This window comes from Sus scrofa, chromosome 4, assembly GCF_000003025.6.
Source record: "Sus scrofa isolate TJ Tabasco breed Duroc chromosome 4, Sscrofa11.1, whole genome shotgun sequence".
Taxonomy (NCBI): Eukaryota; Metazoa; Chordata; class Mammalia; order Artiodactyla; family Suidae; genus Sus; species Sus scrofa.
The window spans coordinates 111,103,848-111,129,652 of NC_010446.5; the positions used below are offsets into that span (position 1 = coordinate 111,103,848).

General features: G+C 39.0%; 1 protein-coding gene across 5 annotated transcripts in view; it reads right to left on the reverse strand.

Moving 5' to 3' along the window:
* Positions 1-25,805, reverse strand: part of GPSM2 (G protein signaling modulator 2) — a 64,991-nt gene that overhangs the window by 2,936 nt on the left and 36,250 nt on the right. For 2 of the 5 annotated variants that reach the window (XM_021090096.1, XM_021090097.1), the window contains 4 exons: positions 20,112-20,182; positions 17,980-18,156; positions 12,474-12,630; positions 11,103-11,320 (listed from right to left, as the gene is read on the reverse strand). In XM_021090096.1, coding sequence (XP_020945755.1) covers positions 11,103-11,320; positions 12,474-12,630; positions 17,980-18,156; positions 20,112-20,182 — 623 coding nt within the window. Of the gene's footprint in view, positions 1-11,102; positions 11,321-11,610; positions 11,745-12,473; positions 12,631-17,979; positions 18,157-20,111; positions 20,183-25,805 lie in introns of those variants that run through there. The other 3 variants (XM_021090099.1, XM_021090098.1, XR_002343535.1) reach the window with 2 other exon arrangements.

Below are 25,805 nucleotides of genomic sequence, written 5' to 3' on the forward strand. Positions count from 1 at the left end.
AACTTATTTTAGAAGTGCGTTAGAGATGTTTATGATCAAATGAAAGATAAAAGAACTTAAAAGTTACGGTGTAGACACAGTATAGTGGCTGGTATTCTAGCTCACAGCACTCGGTGCAGCCGAGCGCTGGTTGCGACGCTAGGTGCCGCGCACTGACGTGCCTCCACACACACCCGTGGTTCACTCATCACCTCTGCTGACTCAATTCTCAGTCATTTCACTGTCCTCTGATTCATCCAACAGCAGGCACTTCAGTCCCTAGCCCTCCTCTCCTCCGGTGTTCTCTTCCTTACCCTCTGCCGCATCCATTAGCTCTCAGTCAGAGGCCAGACAGCCACTCTCAATACTGGCACCATCTTTGAAATCGTGACTTGAAATATCCCACGTTGACCACTGACTTGTATGCTCCCTAGTACTCGCCTCCAGTAAATCATTTCTTTTTAAACTAAGGTAAAATAAACATACAATTGACCACTTTAACGAGTAAGTGTACACTTCAATATCAAGTACATTCAAGGTGTTGTGGAGTCATCACCACCATCCGCCTCCAGAGCTTTCTTCACCTTGCAAGACGGCAACTCTGAATCTTAAACCACTCCCATCCCCCACCTCCAATCTCTGCAACCCCCATTCTACTTAATTTGACCACTGTAAGTAACTTATGAATGGAATCATACAGTGTTTGTCCTCTTGTGACTGTTTATTTCTCAGCATAACGTCTTTAAGTTTCATTCACGTTGTAACATGGTGTTTTTAAGGCTGAAAATATTCTACTGTCTATGCACACCACATCGTGTTTATCCATTCATCTTTCTGCGGACATTTGGGTTGCTTCCACCTTTTGGCTGCTGTGAATAATGCCACTAGCATATGGGTGTACAATATCTGTTCGTGTTTCTGCTTTCCGTCACACCCAGAAATGGAACTGCTGAATCATATGATGAGTCTATTTCTAATTTTTTGAGGAACTGTAACACTGTTTTCCATAGGAGCTGCACCATTTTATATTCTCACTGCTGTGCACAAGGGTTCCAGTTTCTCCATATCCACACCAACATTTGCTATTTTCTGTGTTTTGTTTGTTTCAATAGAAGCCATTCTGATGGGTGTGAAATGGTCTCTCATTGTGGGTTTTGATTTGCATTTCTCTAGTAATGTGTGGTGTCAAGCATCTTTTCCTGTGCTTATTGGCCATTTGAATATCCTCTTTGGAGAAGTATCTATTTGGTATTTTTGTTTGTTTGTTTGTTTTTGGTTTTTTTTGCTATTTCTAGGGCCGCATATGGAGGTTTCCAGGCTAGGGGTCCAATCGGAGCTGTAGCCGCCGGCCTATGCCAGAGCCACAGCAACTCGGGATCCGAGCCGCGTCTGCAGCCTACACCACAGTTCACAGCAATGCCAGATCCTTAACCCACTGAGCAAGGCCAGGGATCGAACCCACAACCTCATGGTTTCTAGTCGGATTCGCTAACCACTGAGCCACAACGGGAACTCCCAATTTGGGTTCTTTAACTATTTCTGAATCAGGTTATTTGTTGTTGTTGAGCTGTTGGAGCTCTCTATATTATGGATTCATCTTTATCAGTTACATGATTTGTAAGTATTTTGGAAAAATACTTTGTTGATAGTGTCCTTTGATGCACAAAAGTCTTAAATTTTCATGAAGTCCAATTTGTCTTTTGTTGCCTGTGCCTTTGTCATAACCAAGAAATCACTGCCAAATTCAAAGTCATGAAGCTTTTCCCGTAAGTTTTCTTCCAAGAGTTAAATAGTGTTTTAGCTCCCATATTTAGATCCACTTTGAGTTATTTTTGGTACATGGTACTAGGTAAAGGTCCAACTTCATTCTCTGGTGTGTGGATATCCAGTTTTCCCAGCATAAACTGTTGATGACTTCCTTCCACGATGAATGGACTTGGTGCCCACTGAAAACTGACCGCATATGAGAGTGTTTATTTCTGGGCTGTCTATTCAATTCCATCTGTCATTTATGTTTCATTATGCTGATATCACACTGTTTTGATATGGTAGATTAGTAGTAAATTTGAAATCAGGAAGTGTGAGTCCTCCAACTTTGTTCTTCTTGCTCAGTATTGTTTTGGCTCCTTGGGTTTTCTTCAGATTCCACATGAATCTGAGGATGGATTTTTTTTTTTTTTTTTCCTGTAAAAAAGCTTCATTGAAATTTTGATAGGGATTGCACTGAATGTGTATATCACACTTGGTGGTACTGACTTTTTAAACAATATTAAGTCTTCTAATCTATGAACATGGGATTTATGTCATCTTAAATTTCTTTCAGAAATATTTTGTAGTTTTCATTGCACAACTCTTTCACCTTCTCGGTTAATTCCTAAGTATTTTTATTCTTTTTGATGCTTTTGTAAGTGGAATTGTTTTTTAATTTCCTTTTTGGACTGTTATTATTAGTGTATAGAAACACAACTGATTCTGGACGTTGGTTTTCTAAATGCTGATTTTTCTTAGTTCTAACTGTGTGTGTGTGAGAGAGAGAGAAATCTTTAGGATTTTATACACATAAGACACTGTCGTCTCTAAAAGATAATTTTACTTCTTTTTTTTCCAATTTGGATGCCTTTTGTTTCTTTTTCTTGCCTAATTGGCTGCAACTTCCAGGACTATGTTGAACATAAATGGCCAAGTGAGGCATCCATATCTTGTTCCTGATCTTAAAGAAAGCTTTTGGTCTTTCACCACTGTGTATGATGACAGCTGTGGGTATATTTCATAAATGATTTTTATTATGTCATGGTGGGTTTCCTACTTTCCTACTTTGTTTTCTTTTTAAATCATGAAAATGTACTGAATTTTGTTGAATGCTTTTTCTTTATCAATTAAGATGTGTGTATCCAGCTTGTTAGCATACAGTCATTCATAGCCTTCTCCTAGAATTTTTTATTTCTGTAGAATTGGTAGTTTCTAATTTTAGTAATTTCATTTCTTTTTTTTTTTTTTTAAGACTTTATTTTTTTTATTTTTATTTATTTTTTTGTCTTTTTGCTATTTCTTTGGGCCACTTCTGTGGCATATGGAGGTTCCCAGGCAAGGGGTCTAATCGGAGCTGTAGCCACCAGACTACGCCAGAGCCACAGCAACGCGTGATCCGAGCCGCGTCTGCAACCTACACCACAGCTCATGGCAACGCCGGATCGTTAACCCACTGAGCAAGGGCAGGGACCGAACCCGCAACCTCATGGTTCCTAGTCGGATTCGTTAACCACTGCGCCACGACGGGAACTCCAGTAATTTCATTTCTAATTTTAGTAATTTGAGCCTTCTCTTTTTCTTAGTATAGCTAAAAGTTTGTCAATTTTAGGGATCTTTTAAAAAAATGAACATGTGGGAGTTCCCGTCGTGGCGCAGTGGTTGGCGAATCCGATTAGGAACCATGAGGTTGCGGGTTCGGTCCCTGCCCTTGCTCAGTGGGTTGAGGATCTGGCGTTGCTGTGATGTAGGTCGCAGACGTGGCTTGGATCCCGCGTTGCTGCGGCTCTGGCATAGGCCGGCGGCTATAGCTCCGATTGGACCCCTAGCCTGGGAACCTCCATATGCTGCGGGAGCGGCCCTAGAAAAGGCAAAAAGACAAAAAAATTTGGAAGGAAATTAAGGTTAACTATTAAACTGACCTTCTTCACACATTTGCCTTCAATAATTCTGAAAAAAAAAAAAATGAACATGTGAATTTGGTCACTTTCTCTGTTTTTCTGTTCTCTATTTTATGTCTCTACTCTTTATTATTTCCTTCCTTCTGCTAGTTTTAGGTTTAGTTCGTCGTTCTTTTTCTAGTTACTTAAGTTGTAAAGTTAGGCTGTTGATTTGCATGCTTGATTCTTTTATAATATAAGCGTTTATAGCCATAGATTTCCTGAACACTGCCTTCACTGCATCCTGTAAACTGTGTAATTGTGTGTTTAGTAAATTGCGTTCTCATTTCCATTAGTTTCTAGGTATTTTCTAATTTCCCTTTTGATTTCTTCTTTGACCCATTGGTTGTTTAACTTCCACAAATTTGTGAATTTTCTAGTTTTCCTTCTGTTGTTTCTAACTTGATCCCCTTGTAGTTGGAGAAGATACTCTGTATGATATCTACCATTAAAATCTGTTGAGACTTAATTTGTGGCCTAACAAATGGTCGTCTTGGAGAATGTCCCATAAACACTTAAGAATGTGTATTCTGTTATTGTTGTGTGGGTTGTTGTATTGTTGTTGTTGTATCTGTATTGGGTTGTTAAAATCCTCTCTCTTCTTTCTTCTGCCTGGGTGTCCTATCCATTACAGAGCATGGGGCTTGAAGTCTCCAACTATTATTGTAAAAACTTCATTTGCTTTGTATATGTTGATGGTGTCTAAGTATCTTCAGTGTTTCTTGAACCCACTGAGACCACTGCACTTTTCACTTTCACACTTTTCCTTATTTCCCTTATATACAGCCTAGGTTCCAAAGTCTGTTATGAAAATCACTCCCTGGCATTTTTCTCCTGCTCTATCCTATTCTCCTGGCAATACCAACCTTGATTAAATTTTTCTATCTGCCTCCTTAAGCAGCTGGTTATGACTGGAGAAATAGATAACTGCACTGACCAGCCTTAGTTCCGTGACCATGAGCTATAAAGTGAGTCCACAAGCACAACTCAGCAAGCCTGTTTTCTCTGGTCAGTAAGCTTTTGGTTTCTTGTAAGTTGACTATTTCACTTTTTTTCCATAATTATAATGCTCTAATCCTAATCTCGGTTAAATGCCTCTACTTGTTTTTTGTTTTGTTTTGTCTTTTTAGGGCTGTACCCACGGCATATGGAGGTTCCCAGGCTTAGGGGTCTAATCGGAGCTACAGCTGCTGGCACAGCCACAGCAACACCCAGATCCTAAACCCACTGGGCGAGGCCAGGGATCGAACCCGAAACCTCATGGTTCCTAGTCAGATTCGTTTCCACTGCTCCACGATGGGAACTCCTCACTTGTTTTTTTTAATATTTTTTAAAAAATTGAAGTAAAGTTGATTTACAATGTGTTAAGTTTCTAGTGTACAACAAAGTGATTCAGTTACACATACATATTCTTTTTCCTGTTCTTTTCCATTATGGTTTACTACAAGATATGAACATAGTTCCCTGTGCTATACGGTAGGACCTTGTTGTTTATCTATTTTATAAGCAGTACTTGGTGTCTGCTAATCCTAAACTCCTAGTTTACCCCTCCCCCACCCTTGCCCCTTTGGTAACCATACCTTTGTTTTCTGTGTCTGTGAGTCTGTTTTCTGTTTTGTAAGTTCGTTTGTGTCATATTTTAGATTTTACAAATAAGTGATATCAAATGATATTTGCCTTTCACTAGTTTGATAATCACTTAGTATGATAATCTCTAGGTCCATCCATGTTGCTACAGATGGACTCATTTCCTTCTTTTTTATGGCTGAATAGTACACACACACACTCACACCACATCTTCGTTATCCATTCATCTGTTGACAGACATTTAGCTTGATTCCATGTCTTCCACTACTACTGTAAATAGTGCTGCTATGAACACTGGGGCGTATGTATCTTATGAATTAATGGTTTTCTCTGGATAGATGTCCAGGAATAGTTTTGCTGGAACATATGGTAACTCATTTTTCGCTTTTTTAAGGAAACTCCATACTGTTTTCCATAGTGGCTGCACCAGTTTACATTTCCACCAACAGTGTAAGAGGGTTCCCTTTCTCCACGTCTTCTCCAGCATTTACTATTTGTAGGCTTTTTAATGATGGCCATTCTGACTGGTGGGAAGTGATACCTCATTGCAGTTTAAAAAAATTTTTTTTAAATTATAGTTGATTTACAATGCTCTGTCAATGTCTGCTGTACAGCAAAGTGATCCAGTGATACATACATAGACATACTCTTTTTCCCATATTATCCTCCATCATGTTCTATCCCAAGTGATTGGATACAGTTCCCTGTGCTCTACAGCAGAACCTCAGTGTTTATCCATTCTAAACGTTAAGAGTTTGCATCTGCTAACCCCAAACTCCCAGTCCCTCCTCCTCTCCCTCCCCCTTGGCAACCACACGTCTGCTCTCCATGTCTGTGAGTCTGTTTCTCTTTGGTAGAAAGGTTCATCTGTGCCGTATTTTAGATTCCACACGTAAGTGCTATCATACGGTATTTGTCCTTCTCTTTCTGACTTAACTTCACTTAGTATGAGACTCTCCAGTTCCATCCATATTGCTACAAATGACATTATTTTGTTCTTTTTTTATAGCTGAGTAGTAGTCCATTTGTGTATATGTACCACATCTTCTTAATCCAATCACCTGTTGATGGACATTTAGTTTGTCTCCGTATCTTGGCTATTGTGAATAGTGCTGCACTGAACACGGGGTACATGGTATCTTTTTGAATAACAGTTTTGTCTGGATATATGTCCAGGAGTGGGATGCTGGATGGATCATTCTATATGTAGTTTTCTGAGGACCCTCCCTACTGTTTTCCATAGTGGCTGTACCAACGTACATTCCCACCAACAGTGTAGGAGGGTACTCTTTTCTCCATACCCTCGCCAGCATTTGTTATTTATGGTCTTATTAATGATGGCCATTCCAATCCGTGTGTGTAGTTTTGATTTGCATTTCTATAATAATTAGCAATCTTGAGCATTTTTTCATGTGCCTGTTGCCCATCCTTCTGTCTTTGGAGAAATGCCTAGGTCTTCTGCCCATTTTTCAATTGCATTGTTTTTTTGCTGTTGAGTTTGTATGCATTGTTTGCTTAATTTGGAGACTAAGCCCTTGTTGGTTGCATAATTTCTAACTATTTCCTACCATTCCATGGGTTATCTTTTCATTTTTTTTTATGGTTTCCTTTGCTGTGCCACTGCTTGTAAGTTTGATTAGGTCCCACTGGTTTTTTTGTTTGTTTTGTTTTTATTTCCTTGGGTGACTGACCTGAGAAAACATTTGTAAAGCTGGTGTCAGAAAATGTTTTTTGCCTATGTACTCTTCTAGGAGTTTTATGGTGTCTTTTTTTTTCTTTTTGATCCTTTGTGGCATATGGAAGTTCCCAGGCTAGGGGTCAAACTGGAGCTGCAGCTGCCAGCCTTCACCACAGCCATAGCAACATGGGAGCCAAGCCGTGTCTGCAATCTATACCACAGCTCACAGCAACCCCGGATCCTTAATCCACTCAGCCAGGCCAGGGACCAAACCCGCATCCTCATGGTTACTAGTCAGGTTCGTAACCCACCGAGCCACAACTAGAACTGCCAATGGTGTCTTGTCTTATGTTTAAGTCTTTAAGCCATTTTGAGTTTATTTGTGTGCATGGTGTGATGGCCTGTTCTAGTCTGATTGATGTACATGCAGCTGTCCAGTTTTCCCAACACTGCTTGCTGAAGAGACCTTTTTTTCTGTTTTATATTCTTGCCTCCCTTTTTTTTTTTTTTTTTTAAAGAATCTTTGACTGTAGGTATCTGGGTTTATTTCTGGCGTCTCTGTTCTGTTCCATTGAGTTATAGGTCTGTTTTTGTACCAGTACCCACTGTCTTGATTACTGTAAAGTCTGGGAGAGTTATGCCTCCTGCTTGTTTTTTTTCCCTCAGGACTGCCTTGGCAATTCTGGGTCTTTTATGGTTCCATATAAATTTTTAGTTTGTCCTAGTTCTGTGAAAAACGTCATGGGTAATTGATAGGGATCTATAGATTGTTTTGGGTACTATGGCTGTTTTAACAATATTAATTTTTCCAATCCAGGAGCATGGGCTATTTTTCCAATTCTTTAAATCCTCTTTAATTTCCTTGATTAATGTTTCATCATTTGCAGCATATAAGTCTTTTCAAGTAGTTTTTGTGTGGCGTTCTTAGGGTTTTCTATATGTAGTACATGTCATCTGCATGGAGTGACAATTTTACCTCTTCTCTTCCGATTTGGATACATTTTATTATTTTTTTTCCTCTTACTGCCATGGCTAGGACTTCCAATACGATGCTGAATAAAAATGATGAGAGTGGGCATCCCTGTTCCAGATTTTAGTGGGAAGACTTTCAGCTTTTTTCCGTTGAGTATTATATTGACTGTGGGTTTGTCATAAATGGCTTTTATGGTGTTGGTATGTTCCCTTCATACCCACTTTGGTACAAGTTTTTTTTAAATCATGAATGGATGTTGAATTTTGTCAGATGCTTTTTCTGCATCTATTGAGATAATCATGTGGATTCTGACTTTTCTTTTGTTAATGGGGTATATGACATCAATTGAACCATCCTTGTGAACTTGGGATGAATCCTACTTGGTTGTGGTGTATGATCTTTTTTATGTGTTGTTGGATTCAGTTAGATAAAATTTTGTTGAGAATGTTTATGTCTATATTCATTAAAGATACTGGCCTATAATTTTCTTTTTTGGTAGTATCTTTGTCTGGTTTTGGTATTAGGGTGATGGTGGCTTCACAGAATGTCTTTGGGAGTGTTCCTTCTTCAATCTTTTGGAAAAGTTTAAGAAGAATGGGTATAAGTTCCTTGTATGTTAGATAGAATTTGCATGTGAAGCTATCTGGAATAAAACACCTAGGAATCAAACTACCTAAGGAGGGAAAAGACCTGTACTTCAAAAACTATAAGACGCTGATAAAAAAAAACTGAAGAGGACACAGACAGAACGAAAACCATGTTCTTGGATTGGAGGAATCAATATTGTTAAAATGACTATACTACACAAGGCAATCTACACATTCAGTGCAATCCCTATCAAATTACCAGTAGCATTTTTCACAGACTTAGAACAAAACATTTTTAAAATTTGTATGGAAACACAAAAGACTCCAAATAGCCAAAGCAATCTTGAGAAAGAAAAACGAAGCTGGAGAAATTAGGGTACCTGCCTTCAGACTATGCTACAAAGCTATAGTAATCAAAACAGTATGGTACTAGCACAAAAGTTGACATACAGATCAATGGAACAGGATAGAAAGTCCTTATCTATTCTTTAGTTTCTTCCCAGGGCTTTAATACCAGATAAAAGCTCTTGACTCTTATAGTTACTTCTCTGTTAGGCTCTAGATTTTTCTTTTATTTTTGCTTTTTAGGGCTGCCCCTATGGCATATGGAAGTTCCCAGGCTAAGGGCTGAATCAGAACTATAGCTGTCAGGCTACAGCACAGCAATGCAGGATCTGAGCCACATCTGTCGGACTTTTGATTACTGTAGCTTTGTAGCACAGTTCATGGCAACACCGGATACCTGACCCACCGAGTGAGGCCAGGGATCAAACTCGCATCCTCATGGATACTAGCTGGATTTGTTTCTGATGCACCACAACGGGAACTCCCAGATTTTTATTTTAACAGCGCCCATTCCACTTGAAATGTCTGACTAAGTACCCCAAATTTCCCCTAGTCTTCTCCATTTCAGTAAATGACATTATCCATTTACTCAGTTATTCAAGTCAAAAAGATAGGAATCACCCTTGATTCTCCCCTCCATCCAGTTTACTATTAACTCTTGCCAACCAACCATAATTTCAAAGTATATCCCTCTTCTGACCACTTCTTATCTATCACCACTCACAGCACACTAGTCCAAGTACCAGTATTTTTTGCCTGGTTACCACGTTAGCTGTTTTTCCTACTAGCACCCTGTGCCACTCCATCCTCTCAACAGTCACCAGGATGATCTCCCAGAACCCTCCAATGTCTTGCTATCAACACCTGGAACTCAAGACCTCATCATGACCTACAGGCGCCTATGTGCTTTAGGCCCTGACAGCTTGACCATCCTGTCCCCCTTCCTCTACCCTTTACTCACTCTACACCTGTCACCCTGGCCACCATGCCATTCCTTTGAACCTGCTAAAAACTCCATATCTGCTGTGTCTGCAGGGACTGCTCTTTCAGGAAATATTCACATAGCTGACCAGGTTACCTCATTCTGGCCTCTGTTCAAGTGTCAATCCAGAAAGGTCTTCTCTGACCACCACGTCTAAAACAGACACTCCTTTAGCCACAACCATTACCATTACCTGGTTATCCATTACCTCTTTATCTTGCCTTTTTTTTTTTTTTTTTTTTTTTTTTTTTTGCCTTTTCTTGAGCTACTCCTGCAGCATATGGAGGTTCCCAGGCTAGGCGTCTACAGCTCCCATTAGCCACCGGCCTATACCACAGCCACAGCAATGCGGGATCTGAGCCACGTCTGCGACCCACACCATAGCTCATGACATCACCATGTCCTTAACCCGCTGAGCAAGGCCAGGGATCAAACCTGCAACCTCACAGTTCCTAGTTGGAGCTGTTACCACTGCGCCATGATGGGTACTCCCTCTTTATCTTGCTTTAATTTTCCTTATCGCAGGTATCAGTACCTGACACATACTACCTACCTACCTGTGTATCTATAAACACTATCTTATCACATACATGCTCTTACTCATTGTCTCTCCCATTGAAGTGTAGTCCTTGAAAAAGCAGTGTATCCCCAAGGTCTAGAATAGTGTGTGGAACATAACAGGTGTTCATAATTTTTTTGTTGAATGAATGAGAGGAAGGTAGTAGCTATCACCATCTCATTTTTGTATAAATGAGAAAACTGAGACATAATAGGGTCAGGCACAGGAAATGTCTCCTTTTAGTGAAAATAAGCATTTTTCTCGTGGCCCTGTCCAAGCCATTTGAGACATTCCTTACTCACTGTGGCTAATAATTATTAAAACAGCTAAAATATGAGAGCTGTGTCGATACATACATTCCTCCCAAATGGTAAGTGTCTGGACAGGGCCCCAGGGGGACTTGCTACAAATGAATCACAGGTTCCTCCTGATGCTAACCTGAAATTCAGAAAAGAGGGGCTCTTTCCTACTAGCCACCTGAACACCACAGCTCAGAGGGAGATCTCAGCTCACTAGCCGGAAGGAACACAAAGAAGCTTCCACAAGGGAGCTACAGTGTCCCCCAGATCCCTGAATAATCAACTGATTGCCTCCCTAATAACAAATGAACCTTTCCCAAGTTAGAATCCTGCCAAAATACTGATGTATAACACAGATACAGGATACTGCCAAAGCTCTCAACAACATCCGAGCCACATACGGAATGACAAAAATAGGGAGACATACCTGACATTTTACAAGGATGTCAAAGAAATCTTCGTCAGGCTCTTTGCTGTCCTTAGTCATCAGGTGGCCAAGTAGTGACTGATTGTTGTTTTGTGTCAGACGAAGTCCTGGCAAGTTACTGAAACTGGCCCTCTGGTCATCCAGACGGCGGCTCTGTGAGCTGGCGAGAAGGTCTAAAAACTCATCTGTGTTGGGGGACACCACGGAAGCAGAGGGCGCTAGGAATGGAGAAAAAATCCAAACATCACAAACAATTTATTGTATTCATGTAATTCCCTTCTGCCTTGTTCAGTCCCCACACCCTCCCTGCCTTCCTGCTTTAGCTCTGTCACTGAGAGTCACTGCTAGGCTGGGGCCAGACTGGATGGGTGGGGAGGGAAGAACGAATCGTGGCTTCAGATGGTCCTGCAGTCATTTTTTGACTGTATTTCCCTTTATCTAATGCCACTCATTATCTATCTCTCCAAGATATGGGGCTGGAATTCAGAGGGTAAATAGTTTTTCTTACATAATTTCTTCAACCACGATGAACAGGATAGTAGTTTTAGTCCATGCCCTAGATAGGACATTTAGCTAACTAAATTTAGAGTTAAGTGCTGCTGGCAAGTCTTGGTGGACAGCAGAGGAAGTCTTCAGGTACCTCTAAAAAAAAGAAAAATTGAAGTAGCCCATTTTAGATCTTTCTAAGGCTCAGGCAAGCCTTAGCTTCAGCCAAAGCCATGGGTTTCTCTTCAGTCCCTCTTGGCTTTTCTTTTTTCTGTTTTTTTCCTTTTCGGGGTCACACCTGCAGCAGATGGAAGTTCCCAGGCTAAGGGTCGAATCAGAGCTAGAGCTGTCCGCCTACACCACAGCCACAGCAATGCCAGATACGACCTGTGTCTGTGATCTATACCACAGCTCACACAATGCTGGACCTTTAACCCACTGACCTAGGGTCAGGGATCAAACCCACATCCTCATGGGCACTAGTTGGGTTCATAACTTGCTGAGCCCCAACAGGAACAACTCAGCTTTTCTTTTTTAATCCTCATATGAAGCATATGCATTTTATATGTAATCATAAGGTTTGCAGAATGGTAATTTTTTTTCATTTTTATTTTTTAAAGTTAGATTTTTTTTTTCCCAACCCCCTAGGAAACTTGGGGGACAATATGATATAGTTATTTGAAAGTGCACTGGGCTAGAAATACAGGCAAATTTAGGGCAAATGAAACAAAACCTGTTTTAAACTGTACAAATACCAGCATTTCAGCTATACCTGGATTCAGGTTCATTTACTGTACCTCCTATGATGAGAAGTAAATTCCCAGAAACAAATCACAAGAATATCAAAGGGAATGTTAAAATGTGCGAAAGGCACAGATAACTTACTTTTTAGCATCATTCTGGGGGGAGTGGAAGAACCTGCTGTAGAAGCTGATCCAGAGTTCTTTTCTTGTAAGCAGCACCTCTGATCATCCATCCGATTGCTTTGAAATCGGCTTAACAGGTCAAAGAACCCTTCATCTCCAATAGTATCTGCACTGATCTAAAATATTGAGATGAAAATCTAAATATTCCAGCATTATCCTTAGATTATCAAACAGTATCATATATACCTCAAATGCAAATGGTAAAGAATGAAGATTAAAAATTGACATTTTCTTTACACAAGATGGTGATCACTTAGAAATAAAAAGTTATCTCAATCCAACTAGTAAAAAGCATTTCTCAATGAAACTAGAACACACCCTCACATCATGCACAAAAATAAACTCAAAATGGCTTAATGACTTAAACATAAGACACCATAAAACTCCTTTAAGAGAACATAGTAAATAGCTGATTCTCTGACATCAACCGTACAAATGTTTTCTTAGGCCAGTTGTCCATGGCAATAGGAATAAAAACAAAAATAAACCAATGGGACCTAATCACACTTACAAGCTTTGGCACAGCAAAGGAAACCATAAAAAAGAAAAGACAACTTATGGAATGGGAGAAAACCATTGCAAATGATTCAACCAACAAGGGCTTAATTTCCAAGTTAAACAAACAACTTATACAACTCTTCAGCAAAAAAACAAATAACTCAATTGAAAAATGGGCAGAAGACCTAAATAGATATTTATCTAAAGATGACATATGGATGGCCGGTCAACAGGCACATGAAAAAATGCTCAACAAATCAAAACTAAAATGAGGTACCATCCCACACTGATTAGAATGGCCATCATTAGTAAGTCTACAAATAACCAATGCTAGAGAGGGTGTGGAGAAAAGACAACCTTCCTACATTGTTGGTGGGAATGTAAACTGGTGCAACCACTATGGAAAACAGTATGGAGGTTGCTCAGAAAACTAAATACAGAACTACTGGAGTTCTGGTTGTGGTGCAGGGGAAACAAATCTGACTAGTATCCATGAGGAATCGGGTTCAATCCCTAGCCTCACTCAGTGGGTTGGGGATGGAGCATTACCATGAGCTGTGGTGTAGGTCACAGATGTGGCTTGGATCCCATGTGGCTGTGTCTGTGGTGTAGGCTGGCAGCTGCAACTCCAATTCAGTCTCTTCTAGCCTGGGAACTTCCATGTGCCACAGGTACAGCCCTTAAAAGAGAAAGAAAAAAAAAAAAAAAAAAGAACTACCATATGATCCAGCAATCCTACTCCTGGGCATATATCCAGACAAAACTACCATTCAAAAAGATACCATGTACCCCTGTGTTCATTGCAGGACTATTCACAATAGCCAAGACATGGAAACAACCTAAATGTCCATCAACAGATGATTGGATTAAGAAGATAGTAAACACAGTAAACAGCTGATTCTCTGACATCAACCGTACAAATATACACAATGGAATACTACTCAGCTGTAAAAAAGAACAACATAATGCCATTTGTAGCAACATGGATGGAACTAGAGATTCTTATGCTAAGTAAAGTAAGTCAGAAAGAGAAATGCAAATACTGCATGATATCACTTATATGTGGAATCTAAAATATGGCACAAAGGAATTCCCGTTGTGGCTCAGCAGTAATGAACTTGACTAGTATCCATGAAGATGCAGGTTCAATCCCTGGCCTTGCTCAGTGAGTGGGTTGAGGATCCGGCATTGCCGTGAGCTGTGGTGTAGGTCACAGATGTGGCTCAGATCCCACATTGCTGTGGCTGTGGCATCAGCTGGCAGCTGAAGCTCCAATTTGATCCTCAGCTTGGGAACCTCCATATGCTGCAGGTGTGGCCCTAAAAATTAAAAAAAAAAGAAAAAGAAAAAAGGCACAAATGAACCTATAGAAAAAAGAAGCAAACTCACAGACATGGACAGCAGACTTGACCTTGCCAAGGGGGGTGGGGGGAGTGGGATGTACTGAGTTCAGGGTTAACAGATGCAAACTGTTATATTTAGAATGGATAGACAATGAGATCCTACTGTATAGCACAAGGAACTCTGTCCAATCACTTGTGATGGAACATGATGAAAGATAATGAGAAAGGGAGTGTAGATGTATGTGTGACTGGGTCATTTGCTGTATGGAAGAAACTGACAGAACAATAAAAATCAACTATAATACAAAAAAAAAAAAAAAGATAATGGGTATGCAAAATATAAACCACACAAAAAACATGGATGATTTCTAGTCATCATTTATAACTCCTGGGAGACACTAAAAGAAGAGGTGAGGTGGAGACGCAAAAATCTTACTAGGTGGGACAGATGAGAGAAGCAAGAAGAAAACATTCAGGCAAGAGCTATATTTAGGCAATCATATTGCACCTAACTTCGTAAGGTGACAGATGGTAACTAAACTTATTGTGACCATTTCATAATGTATACAAATGTTGAACTGCTATGTTGTACACCTGAAACTAATATTGTATGTCCATTATATCTCAATAAGAAAAAATTTTAACTTAAAAACAAAAAAATAGCATTTCTAAGAATTTCCTTGTGGCTCAAGGGTTAAGGATCTGGTGTTGTCACTGCCATGGCTTGGGTTGCTGCGTGGCATGGGTTTGACCCATGGCTTGGGAACTTATGCATGCCATGGGCATGGCCAAAACTAAGCACATATTTCTAGTTATTTTTTAATTTTTGTATATTAAAAATTCTTTTTTAGCCATCCTGCAGCATGTGGAGTTCCTGGGCCAGGCATTAGATCTGAGCCGAAGTCGTGACCTAAGGTGCAGCTACGGCAATGCCAGATCCTCAACCCCCTGTGGGGGCCGGGATGGAACCTGCGTCCCAGCGCTCCTGAGACACTTCCGATCCCACTGCACCACAGTAGGAACTCCAAATCCTTGTATTTCTTAAGCTAAATAAATGTACCTCAGATTCAGGGGAATTGCTACAGATACTGAATGAATTATGTAAATATTAGTGATACAGGCATGTACCCCAGGGTTAAAGTTCAGTTCTAAGATTCTACAACAGAATTTAATCTAAGAACTGATAAACCAAGTAAGAAAGCATGTATTTTTTTCTTAGCATAGTAATTTCTAAGGTCTTTTATAATATTTAAAGATTTGAAGGTCCAAAAAAAATATAAACTTCAAATAAATATTTGAGACAGAGGTGTACATATTATACCTTATTTGGAAAGCTTCAAAATGAAAATCACAAATTCAATTTTTATTTTTTTTCTTTTTAGGGCTGTACCTGTGGCATATAGAAGTTCCCAGGATAGGGGTTGAATCAGAGCTATAACTGCCAGCCTACACTACAGCCACAGCAAAGCCAGATCCTTAACCCACTGAGCAAGGCCAGGGATCTAACCCGCATCCTGATGGGTACTAATCGGGTTCATTACTGCTGGCCATGACGGAACTCCCCAAATATAATGTTTAATAAAAGTAATTATTTTATTTTTCATAATGACAGTATTATAATAGAAGTACATATATACAAAATGGTGGGAGCCTTGGGAGAATGGCGTAATTCTTTGGCGAAATAGCAGCACCTTATGTGACATTTGAGTCAGTTCCTGGAAACTGAATAAATATCTGCAGGGTAAGGATGCTTCCTACTGATTAACACGCAGTTCCAGAGGTTTGCAGGTCAGGAGATAGTGAACTGAAGGGTAGGCAGGGGTGGTGAAGAGGAGGGGAAAAAGCCAAAACAAGGCATCTGTGTGACAAGCCAACAAGTTAAGACTTCTCCTTTGTGAAATGAGAGGAGCACTGGTCACAGTCAGTTTTAAGCAGTTTTATACAGAAATAGAACTAGCCCTTCCAGTGAGTTGGAGGAGTTAATACTGCAGGAAGAGAGATCAGGTGCCTGGTCCAGAAACCTGGGTAAGAGATGAAGCAGTATATTGAGAACTAAGACACAGTAGCAGAAATTTTCTTTTTTAAAAGGGAGAGGTGGCGGTTGGGGCAGATCTGAGGGCTAGAGGGATTAACTAGATGTGGTCGTAGGAGAGGGAGTCTGAAACGACACCCGGGTTCTAGCTTGAATGACCGTGTAGTGTACAGGGCATCCCTCTGACTGAAATAAGGAAACAGGAGGGCTTGAGAGTGTGCAATTTTTTTTTTTTTTTTTTTTTTTTTGGTCTTTTTGCCATTTCTTGGGCTGTACCCACGGCATATGGAGGTTCCCAGGCTAGGGGTCGAATCAGGGCTGTAGCCACCGGCCTACACCAGAGCCACAGCAACATGGGATCTGAGCCACGTCTGCAACCTGCACCACAGCTCACAGCAATGCCGGATCCTTAACCCGCTGAGCAAGGCCAGGGATCGAACCCACAACCTCATGGTTCCTAGTCGGATTCGTTAACCACTGTGCCACGACAGGAACTCCAAGAGTGTGCAGTTTTTTTAACTTGTTGAGCTTGAGGTTTGGGAATGATAAGTATGTACATAAACTATAGTCAAGTACATTAATCACTAACAAAAAACCTTTTTTTCCACAGGGGCAAAAAAACCTCTAATTCAAAATTATGAACATCAAAAACACATTAAGCCTCCAAATACACGAACGTTTTCAGTTGGGCTGAGTGGGCTTAGTTAAGACCCTAAGCCTTGAACAAAGGTTTGCCTTCCAGTTCTGCTCTAAATCTACAAAAATATTCCCTGGGCCATTGTTATGTACCCTGTAATTTAGTGTTTCCTTTGTTAGTCATACATGTGTAAGAACAGTTTAAAAAAAGGATAAAAATTAAGGCAAAGGACACTCACTACAAGGGTGTGGGTGGAAATGGAATGCTGAAAAGAGGACCTCAGAAATCTGTTCAAAAAATAAAAGAAAAACAATTTTTCCAAAAGTTCTCACTGCTTGAAAAATGGACTTGATAATTTTAAGTATCTGTAATTTATTTTGACCTTTTTAGCAGAGTGTGGGGTAGCTAGACTAGCATTATCCCTGGTCCTTACCAGTAACCACATGGTATTTTTCAACTTCTACCTGTTTTGTTATATTTAATAACCTGATTCTTATGCCCACCTTTCATCAAAATCATTTTTAACTCTTATTATAATTTTAATAATATAAATAAATAGAAGTTGATGCTTGCAGACACTCTTCATTTTAAATTAGCATTTAAAAATCCTTGACCATCTGAATTTAATTTGTTCTGACTTCTAAGCTGAATGGAGGACAATTTCACTGGGAGACACTGCGGTGAAATAAAAAGTAGTATTTTTGCAAAAAACAGTGACCTAAAACAAAGAAATGATTCCTGTCAAAAGTAGTAGAGCAACTTATCTATGAAGAGAATAATTATAGTCTCTAGCTTTGAAGAATATAAAATAGGAAAATCCAAAAGACTTCTTTGAATACAAAGCTATTTTATATTGAATCTCTAATAATTATAAAAATCCAGTGTGAATATTAAAAAAAAAAACTAACATGGAAATATGCGAAATGCAACACTCAAACACTTATTTTAAACATACCCTTTGAGAGTTTGGAATTCGGTGGTCAATGGAATTACTGGCATCTTGGAGAACTTTAGTGGAGGAATTCGTTTTGTATTTTTTCCCTTTCAATCTGTTGACAAAGAGGAGCTTTGCAGAAGGTTTGGCAATAAGAGGTTTTTGTTTAGCAAGAATTTCACTGTTCCAGTTTTGTACCTACAAAATTATAAGTGGAAAGGAGGACATGAAAAAAAGAATACCAAGGCTACAACCTGCCACAATGTAGTAATGGGGAGAGGGGTGGCTTAGATCTCTTAATAATTTCCTTTTTTGCCAGTATATCTCACTATTTTCAACAGCTTGTACCAAATGTATACTGTTGACTGCTCATTATCAAAATATTAAAATGGAGGCTTTAAAAACCTACAAACAAGAAAAAGAAAACAAAGTTTGTGAAAAGCCTGTAAAAATAAACTCTGGTCAGAGAAGGAGCTGAAGTTTTATTCCTGATGTGAGTTACTTAAAAATCTGTTACAACTAGAAGTTTGGGATGTATGTAGAATTTTTAACTCTTAAAAAAAAATCTAAAACTATTAAAACTTTCTGATGATAAAACTATACTGAACTCTTCGACCTGATTATGAAGAAAAAAATCATCACAAAGAAGTAATTCCACTTAAACATATTTTAAATTAGAGATAAAGCTTTATCATCATTTGGCTGTTGGAAAATTATAGAGTCGAATCTGGTCAGCTTCTCATGGAATTTACTGTTAGTACCACTACAGATGTACCAAATTCATTTTGTTGCTTATCTCTAAGTTCCTACCCACTCGAAGAAGGAAAGAGACCTAAATTGACTTAAAAGATTTTTGTGTTCTGTTTTATTTTATTAAATAATCTATAGATTTAATGGATTTGAGAACCACTCAAAAGATAAGAGGTAAATATTTCAGGGACATCACAAGTCCTTCCGAAGATTAAAAAAAAAAAAAACACAAAAAACTCTGTAAGAGTTCTCTGGTGGCTCAGTGAGTTAAGGATCCAGTGTTGTCCATGGGAACTTCTACATGCCATGGGTGCAGCCCAAAAATATAAAAAAGCATTTTTTAAAAAAATTTAAAAAAACTCTGTTTGGAATGAAAAAATGTTGGATATAAGTTTAAATCAGTCAGATACTGGTCTTATGAAGAGTATTTACACAAAAAATGTCAATATTCAAAAATAAGACTAATGACATGGAAAGATGCTGATATATTACTATGTATTATAAAACAGTAACTATAATGTGGTTGATGTATTAAGAAGAATGTATTCTTTTAAGAAGAAGAATTTTCCACATCAACATCCTGCATATGAAAATGCGAGATGAATAAATACCAAAATAGTGATTTTAGTTACTAGTGGGAAGTAGGATTACTGATAATTTGATTTTCCCTTTTGGAATTTTCCAAAGTTGTTATAATGAACATATTCTATAAAAAGTGTTTTAAAAGAATACACCATAAAAGAATAAGAGCATACTTTAACAATGTAAAACCAAGATAACAGGACCTGGAAAAAAGCAGCCTAGATTTGTTCTTCAATAACCTTTTTCCAATTATAAAGTCCCTTCTCTGCTACTTAAAAAGGGGGGGGGGGCTTAGAGAAGACGCATCTTGAAAAGTTATTTGCTAGTTTTAAAAAATGATTTTCAAAAAAAGAAGCTAGAAAAGCTAGTTTGAATAACTATCATTACTCTTGCCAATAAAGTTGCTGTTATTTAGTTGGAAAAAAGAAAAGCTTCCTAATTCTTTTTAGATTTTCCTATCTTAATTAAAAATACAAAGCAGTGCATGTACATAGTAAAATATTCAAACAGTTCAAAATGGTATAAAGTATCTGTCTCCTAACCCAGACGCCAACTCTTTTCCCAGAGGTAATCCCTGTTAGCAAGTGTCTTACATATTCTTCCAGAAATGTCTTATGCATCAACAAAGGATATATATACACCAATGGCAGCACACTGTACACGTTCTTTTCGCACGGTACTTTTTTTCTAATTTTGCTTAAAGGAAAATGTTCAAGGGATACCCATATAGGACAAGACATTTAAATTATTTCATTTAAGTTAAAAGCTACTTAGATTTTTATTATAACAGTTCAAAAAATTTAAAACGTAAAACTGCCAACCTTTTCTGGTGTTAACTTCATAAGTTCCATGTTTTCCATACTGTGTCGGCGTCCAAACTTGGGGCGTGCACCTTTGAAAAAAGTTAATTCAAATAAGCCAGGGAGCCCTTGAGACTGCAAATTCAGTATTACTATGTTAATCAAATGTGAAGTCGGCTACACCCATAGAGAAAGGGGAAACATGTATGAATGTATATTCTTTCAGGAAGAATAATTTTCCACATCAACGACATCAAAATAGAATACACATTCCCTCTAAAATGTCCTGATGTAGGAAGTTAACATTTTGGTTGGAAGCTAACTTTGGTTACTAACAGTACCCCTCAATTTAGAACAGCCATTTGGTAATAACTGGTTTTATATGATACCGTCTTCTAAAAACAACTCAAACAAACTGTAGAGTGGTTTAAGTAAAAACACACGGAAAGCATAAGGCCTTCAATTTTGAGGTAAGAATCAAAGTAACATCCCCGATACTCTATCGTCACACTTTTCTGAGTTATCCATTTCCATTTTAAGATCTCATTAGATGACAGATTTACTGCCGGTCAGGAAAAAGACGCAAAAAGATCCTCAAAAGTTTTTTTTAAAAAGCTATCATTAAACATGGAGAATTTTCATATCCATTCAATCTTTAATATTTTAAAAGGCATAAAAAACACATAACTAATACCCAGCTTAAGAAATAAACCACAATCTACATATTAACTCCCTTTGTGTAACTCTCCCCATAACTTCCCTCTTCCTCCAGAAACTTTATATTTTCATTACGTATGTATGTGTCTCTAACATTGTATAAATGGTCTCATACTATATACCCTAACTTGCTTCCTTTGAACAATCTCATGTTTGTGAGGTTCTTCCAAGCTGATATGAGTAGTTTAATTTTCATTGTGATTTTAGGACTAGGAAATTATTTATCCACTCTATTGGTGACAGATATTTAGGCTGCTTCTGATTTTTTGTCATCATGAGGGATATCACTTCGGAAATTATGGGAAATAATCTCTTTGTGCACATGACAAACCTTTCTTTGTTCCAGTCTGGGTATGAGGCGTGTGTAGAGGGATTGCGGGATCACATGTCTTCAACTCTAGAACGTTGTCAGACTGCCTTTCAAGTATGCCAATTTCCACTCCCACCCACACTGCCTAAGAGTTTCTATTACCTATATCGTTTCAATACTGGTATTATCAGGCCTAATTTTCACTTTCCTCTACCTCATCCGCCAGTATTACCTCACTATGGTTTTCCTTGATTAAATGAGTTAAATGCTTTCCTGTTTATGGGCTCTTTGTGTTTCTTCTGTTCATTGCTTTTGTGCATTTTTCAGTTGGATTATTTGTCCTGTTTCTGACTCATTGTTACACACTGAGGATACAAATCTTTTATGTAGGTGTGCCAAATATCCTCTCAGTCTGTGTTTTATCTCTTTATGGTTTTCTTTAATGAAGTGAATTCTTGATTTCAATGTCAATCTTCTCGTCAATGGTTTGCTTTTGTGTTTGGAGAAACCCTTGCCTTCTCTGATACCACAAGGATATCCTCCTTTCTTTTCTGAGGTCGTACAGCATACGATTGAACAGACCAGCCACTCACTTGTGACATGAGCTTGGGCAGTTAGCTCTCTGGGATCCTGTCTTCTCATCTGTAAAGAGCAACAACACCCAGCTCCTATCTCTGGGTGATGACAAACGCATCATCATCTGCAACGGGCCCCACACAATGCTGGGTAGGCAGTAAGCATGCTGCAAGGGTTAGGCTGGCGGACCATCAGCATTACTGCTTTAAATGTATCTTTCATATTTAAATCCTTAATCCTTCAGGAATGTACTTTTGTGTGAGATATTATAATTTCCATATATGCAATGAATATAAATACAGGTTTTGTGTTCCATTCCGCTGGTCTATTCGTCTCTATGCCAGTAACACACTGTCTAAAGTACTACAGCTTTTCAGTCTTTCTATCTATAGAAAAAGTGCTTCTCATGTTTTTCATCAGGAATGGTTTGGCTTTGAGTTCTTAGCCCTTTTTTCTTTCATACACATTCACAAATGATCTCTTCAAGTGCCATACACACACACACACACACACACACACACAAAGTAATGATTTGCATGGCAGCACACTGAATTTATATCAATTTGGGAAGAACTGACAGGCTTTATAATATTTAGTTGTTTTATAGGAGCAATTACTGAGAAAAATGTGTTTAAATTTCCCCTTCTGAGTCTGGATTTTCCCATTTTTCCTTTTAGTTTGGTCAGTTTTGTTTTCTGTACATTGAAGCTTTTTTTTTTTTTTTTTTTTTTTTTTTTTTTGCCATTTCTTGGGCCACTCTCAGGGCATATGGAGGTTCCCAGGCTAGGGGCTGAATCGGAGCTGTAGCTGCCAGCCTACGCCAGAGCCACAGCAATGCAGGATCCGAGCCGTGTCTGCGACCTACACCACAGCTCATGGCAACGCCGGATTCTTAACCCACTGAGCAGGGGCAGGGATCAAACCCGCAACCTCATGGTTCCTAGTCGGATTTGTTAACCACTGCGCCACGACGGGAACTCCTGAAGCTTTGTTATTAGGCTTACTAGACACATGGAAAGTTAAGCCTTTTATCTTCCTGGTGAATTTAACTGTTAACTACTGTGAAGAGACCTTCATTTCCAACAAGGTCTTTTGCCTTAAAATACATTTTATCTGATAATAATACAGCAATTCAGCTTTTTTTTTTTATTAGTTTTCCCATGATACGTCTTTTTCTATCCTTTTATTTTCAGGCTTTCTGTATCCTTACACTTAGTTGGATTTTATTCTTTTACCTGTATCATACTCCTGTCCTTTAAATGGAACACTTACATTTGATAGAATTACTGATGTATTGTTGGACATCTGAGCTGTTTTCGCCTTTACTATGTTTACTGGTTTATTACATTACTTGATTTCCTAATACTAAGTCCACCTGGAATTCCTACTTTTTGGACTTTTTTTTTTTCTTTTTTGGCCACCCTGTGGCATATGCAGTTCCCGGGCCAGGGATCAGATCTGAGCCGCTGTTGCAACCTAAACTGTAGCTGTGGAAACGTGAGATCCTTAACCCACTGTGCTGGGCTGGGGATCAAACCTGCATCCCAGTGCTGGAGAGACACTGCTGCTCCCATTTCACCACAGCGGGAACTCTGAATTCCTAATTTCTTTTAAATACATGGAGATCAGGTTTGCTAATATTTTGTTTAGAATTTCTGTATCTATGTTCATGGAGTAAAGACTTGCCTGTAACTTTCCTTTTCTGTACAACTGTTCTTGTCTAGTTTGGATATCGAGGTTATACTGTTCTCAGGAAGACTGATGAAGTGTCCCCATTTTTCCAGTTACCTATAAAATGTTGTAGAAGGCTGGAATCAGTTTTCTTAAATGTGATTTCACTTGTAAAATCACCTTGGTTAGGTATGTTCTCAGTGGAAAGATTTTAAATGACTCATCAAATTTCTTTATGGTTTTAGGCACAGTGATGTCATCTGTTCACCTTGCATTCTACCATTAGATTTCTCGAGATTCAATTCTGGTAAGCTGTTTTTCGAGAAATTGTTCATTTCTCCTAAGTTTTCCAATAAAATTCTTCAGGATAAACGTCTGCTGCATCTATATTATGTCCCCTTCTCTCTTTTCTTCAATAATCTTGCTGTAGATTTGTTAGTTTTTTTAAAGAACCAAATCTGGGCTTTTAAAAATTCTATTGAGTCTTTGTTTTAATTTTTTTCTTGCTGATTTCTCACTTAACTGCACTATGCTCAGGGCGTGAAATCTACATGACACAGATTCTTTCAAATTTGGTGGTTTGGCATGTGGTCAAATTTTTGAAAATGTTTCATGAATGCTTTAAAATAATGTGAATTGGGAGTTCCCATTATGGCTCAAGGTAATGAACCCAACTAGTATCCATGAGGACACAGGTTTGATCCCTGGCCTCACCCAGTGGGTTAAGGATCCGGAGCTGCCATGAGCTGCAGTTGTAGGTTGAAGATGCAGCTTCGTTCTGGAGTTGCTGTGACTGTGGTGTAGGCCGGCAGCTGTAGCTGTGATTCAACCCCTAACCTGAGAACTTCCATATGCCATGGGTGCTGCCCTTAAAAAAAAAAAAAAGTGAATTGATTAGCTGCTTCATACAGTATTCTACATTGCCATTAAATCTATGTGACCCATAGTTTTAATTATGACCCATACTAAGAAATATATTTGGAGTCTAAAAAGTAAAAGTAATGCATATAACAAAACAGAAACAGATTCACAGATACAGAAAACAAACTAATGGTTATCATCAAGGAGAGAGAAGAGGGGAGAGGCAGGCGAGATGGGGTACAGAATTAAGGGGTACAAACTACTATGCATGAAACAAGATACAAGGATATACTATATAGCACAGAGAATATAGCTGATGCTTTATAACTATTTTATTTTTTGTCTTTTTGCCTTTTCTAGGGCTGCTCCCCCAGTATATGGAGGTTCCCAGGCTAGGGGTCGAATTGGAGCTGTAGCTGCCGCCTATGCCACAGCCATAGCAGTGCCAGATCCGAGCCATGTCTGTGAAGTACACCACAGCTCACAGCAACACCGGATCCTTAACCCACTGAGCAAGGCCAGGGATTGAACCCACAACCTCATGGTTCCTAGTCGGATTCGTTAACCTCTGAGCCACGACAGGAACTCCTATAATAATTTTATATGGAATGTAATCTATAAAAATTTTGAATCACTGTTGTCATATACCTGAAACTAATATTGTAGCTCAACTATAATTTTAAAAGATACATCATTTTTGTGGCGTTTCTACGGTGGTGCAGCAGTAACAAACTCAGCTAGTATCCATGAGGACTTGAGTTTGATCCCCGGCCTTGCTCAATGGGTTAAGAATCCATTGCTGCCATGAGTTATAGTGTAGGTTGCTGTGAGCTGTGGTGTAGGTCCCAGATGCAGCTTGGCTCCCATGTTGCTGTGGCATAGGCTAGCAGCTGCAGCTCTGATTCAACCCCTACCCCTACCCTGGGAACTTCTATATGCTGCATTTGCAGCCCTAAAAAGCAAGGAAAAAAAAAAAAAGAAAGAAAAAGATATAAATATCAGATAAGACATACACCCTGAAGCCAGAATGACTAGGTTTAACTTCCCATAGGTAACCCTGGGAAATGTACTTAACCTCTCCTGCCTCCACTTCCCTATCTGTAATTAAGGGTAACAGAAACTAACCTCCTAAAGTTGTTAGGATTAAGGTAGTTAAAACAAGTAAAGCACTTAAATCACTGCCTGGGTACATAGTAAGCACCCAATAACTGTTAACTATTGTTATATTTTTCAGATCTGCCTGATCATCTTTGTTACTCCTTTGTTTCAATTCTATTATTCCTGTGAACATTTAATCATAGTTATTGTAATTTTTTTTTGGTCTTTTTGTCTTTGTAGGGCCGCACCTGTGGAATAAGGAGGTTCCCAAGCTAGGGGTCAAATTGGGGCTGTAGCTGCCAGCCTACACCACAGTCACAGCAACATGGGATCTGAGCCGAGTCTGTGACCTACACCACAGGTCACAGCAACTCCGGATCCTTAACCCACTGAGCGAGGTCAGGGATCAAACCTGTGTCCTCATGGATACTAGTCGGGTTTGTTAACCACTGTACCACAACGGGGACTACTAAATTCTATTT